Source organism: Numida meleagris, unplaced genomic scaffold, assembly GCF_002078875.1.
Source record: "Numida meleagris isolate 19003 breed g44 Domestic line unplaced genomic scaffold, NumMel1.0 unplaced_Scaffold1661, whole genome shotgun sequence".
Classification (NCBI taxonomy): Eukaryota; Metazoa; Chordata; class Aves; order Galliformes; family Numididae; genus Numida; species Numida meleagris.
In genome coordinates this window covers 106-1,855 of record NW_018363450.1, presented here as the reverse complement: position 1 = coordinate 1,855, position 1,750 = coordinate 106, and the positions used below count along the sequence as shown (strand labels likewise).

Sequence of the window (1,750 nt, the reverse complement as noted above, 5' to 3'; positions counted from 1 at the left end):
AGACACCCCACTGGGACCCACAGGCACCCCACAGAGCTCCCCAGGACCCCATGGAGCCCATAAAGACCCACAGAGACGCAATAAAGACCCACAGAAACCCCACAGAGAAACCCTCCCACCCCACAGAGGCCAATAGAGACCCATAGAGACCCCATAAAGCCCCCCAGAAGCCCCCCAGGAATCCCATAGCGTCCCCCCAGGGCCCCCAGTGCCCCACATCCTCACCGGGGTACACCAGGAAATCGCCCCCGAATTTGCCGCCGGGGGTGAGGTGTAGCCCCCGCTCCCACAGGTCCCGGTACACCCGGAAACGGCGCTCCCGGTGCGCTGGGGGGGGGGGAGAGGGGGGTGGGGAGGATGAGGGGCGTGGCCTCGTGGAGCCACGCCCACACGGAGCAGCAAATCCCACAGACCCGTGCCCCACAGAACCCCCTCAGCCCCACCCCGACGGAGCTCACCTTCCACTTCCGGTTCGTCCGTCCCCACTTCCGGTCCGTCCTTTCCGACCTCTGATCTCTGCGTTTCCGGTCCTTCACTTTCAACTTCCGGTCCCTCGGCGTCCGTTCCCTCAGCTTTCACTTCCGGTCCGTCCGTTCCCACTTCCGGTCCCTCAGTACCAACGTCCGACCTCTCCGTTTCCGGCCCTTTACTTTCAACTTCAGACCTCTCCGCTTCCGGTCCTTCCGTTCTCACTTCCGGTCCGTCACGATCAATTTCCGGTCCCCCCCTTTCCATTCCCTCCGGCTTTTCGCACAGTCTCGGTCGTTTGGTTTCGACATCCGGTCCCTCCGCGCCCACTTCCGGTCCGCGACGCCTGGGCCTCCTCGCAGCCACTTCCGGCCGCCCCGTTTCCGCTTCCGGTTCCAGCCGCGCCGCCCCGCGCTCCGCCAGCAGCCGCCCTTCTTCCGGCAGCAGTTGCAGCGGCAGCCGCCGTCCCCCGCCGCGCCGCGAGGGGGCGCCCACCAGAGCCCCCCACATCCGGTGCCGCTCCCGCAGCGTCCGCACCGCTTCCGCCGCCCACACCAACACCCGGCCCCGCTGCACGTGGAGCCGGAGCGGGGGCTGGGAGGGGGAAGGGAGACCCACAGATACCGCGCTGCGACCCACTGAGACCCATAGAGACCCACAGAGCCCCATAGAGCCCCACTGCGGCCCACACAGACCCATAGAGCCCCGCTGCGACCCATAGAGCCCCGCTGCGACCCACACAGACCCATAGAGCCCCACTACGACCCATAGAGACCCATAGAGCCCCACTGCGGCCCACAGAGATCCCACAGGGACCCATAGAGACCCATAGAGCCCCACTGCGACCCACAGAGACCCACAGTGCCCATAGGGCACCCACTGGGGCCCCATAGGGACCCGCAGAGACCCCTTAAAGACCCACGGAAACCCACAGAGACCCATACATCCCCCATAGAGAAATGACAGAGACCCACAGGGACACACACCGCACCCCGAGACCCACAGAGACCCACAGACAGCCCCGCAGTGCCCTATAAATACCCCCACCGAGACCCACAGAGACCCACAAGGACCCCAGACCCCGACGAAGACCCCAAGAAACCCCACAGAGACGCATCGGGACCCATAGAGAGACCCCTACGGCGTGGTGGGCCTCCTCCCGAGGCCGCTTTAAAAGAGGCACTGCCCCTTTAAGGGCCCCTCCTCGTGTTCTTCCAGGGCTCACTGCCCTCAACAGTGGACCCCGCTCCTTAAAGGGGCAATACCCCCCTCTTAAAGGGGC

General features: G+C 65.5%; 1 protein-coding gene across 1 annotated transcript; it reads right to left on the bottom strand.

Annotated features, from left to right (window-relative positions):
- Positions 1–6: 6 nt before the first annotated feature.
- LOC110390666 (tRNA-splicing endonuclease subunit Sen34-like) lies at positions 7–1,062 on the bottom strand (the record flags this gene model as incomplete). Its single annotated transcript, XM_021382076.1, is given in 2 exon segments — positions 7–327; positions 459–1,062. Coding segments are annotated over 2 exon segments (925 nt in total), but the record flags the coding sequence as incomplete, so codon positions are not given.
- Between the last annotated feature and the right edge of the window lie 688 nt (positions 1,063–1,750).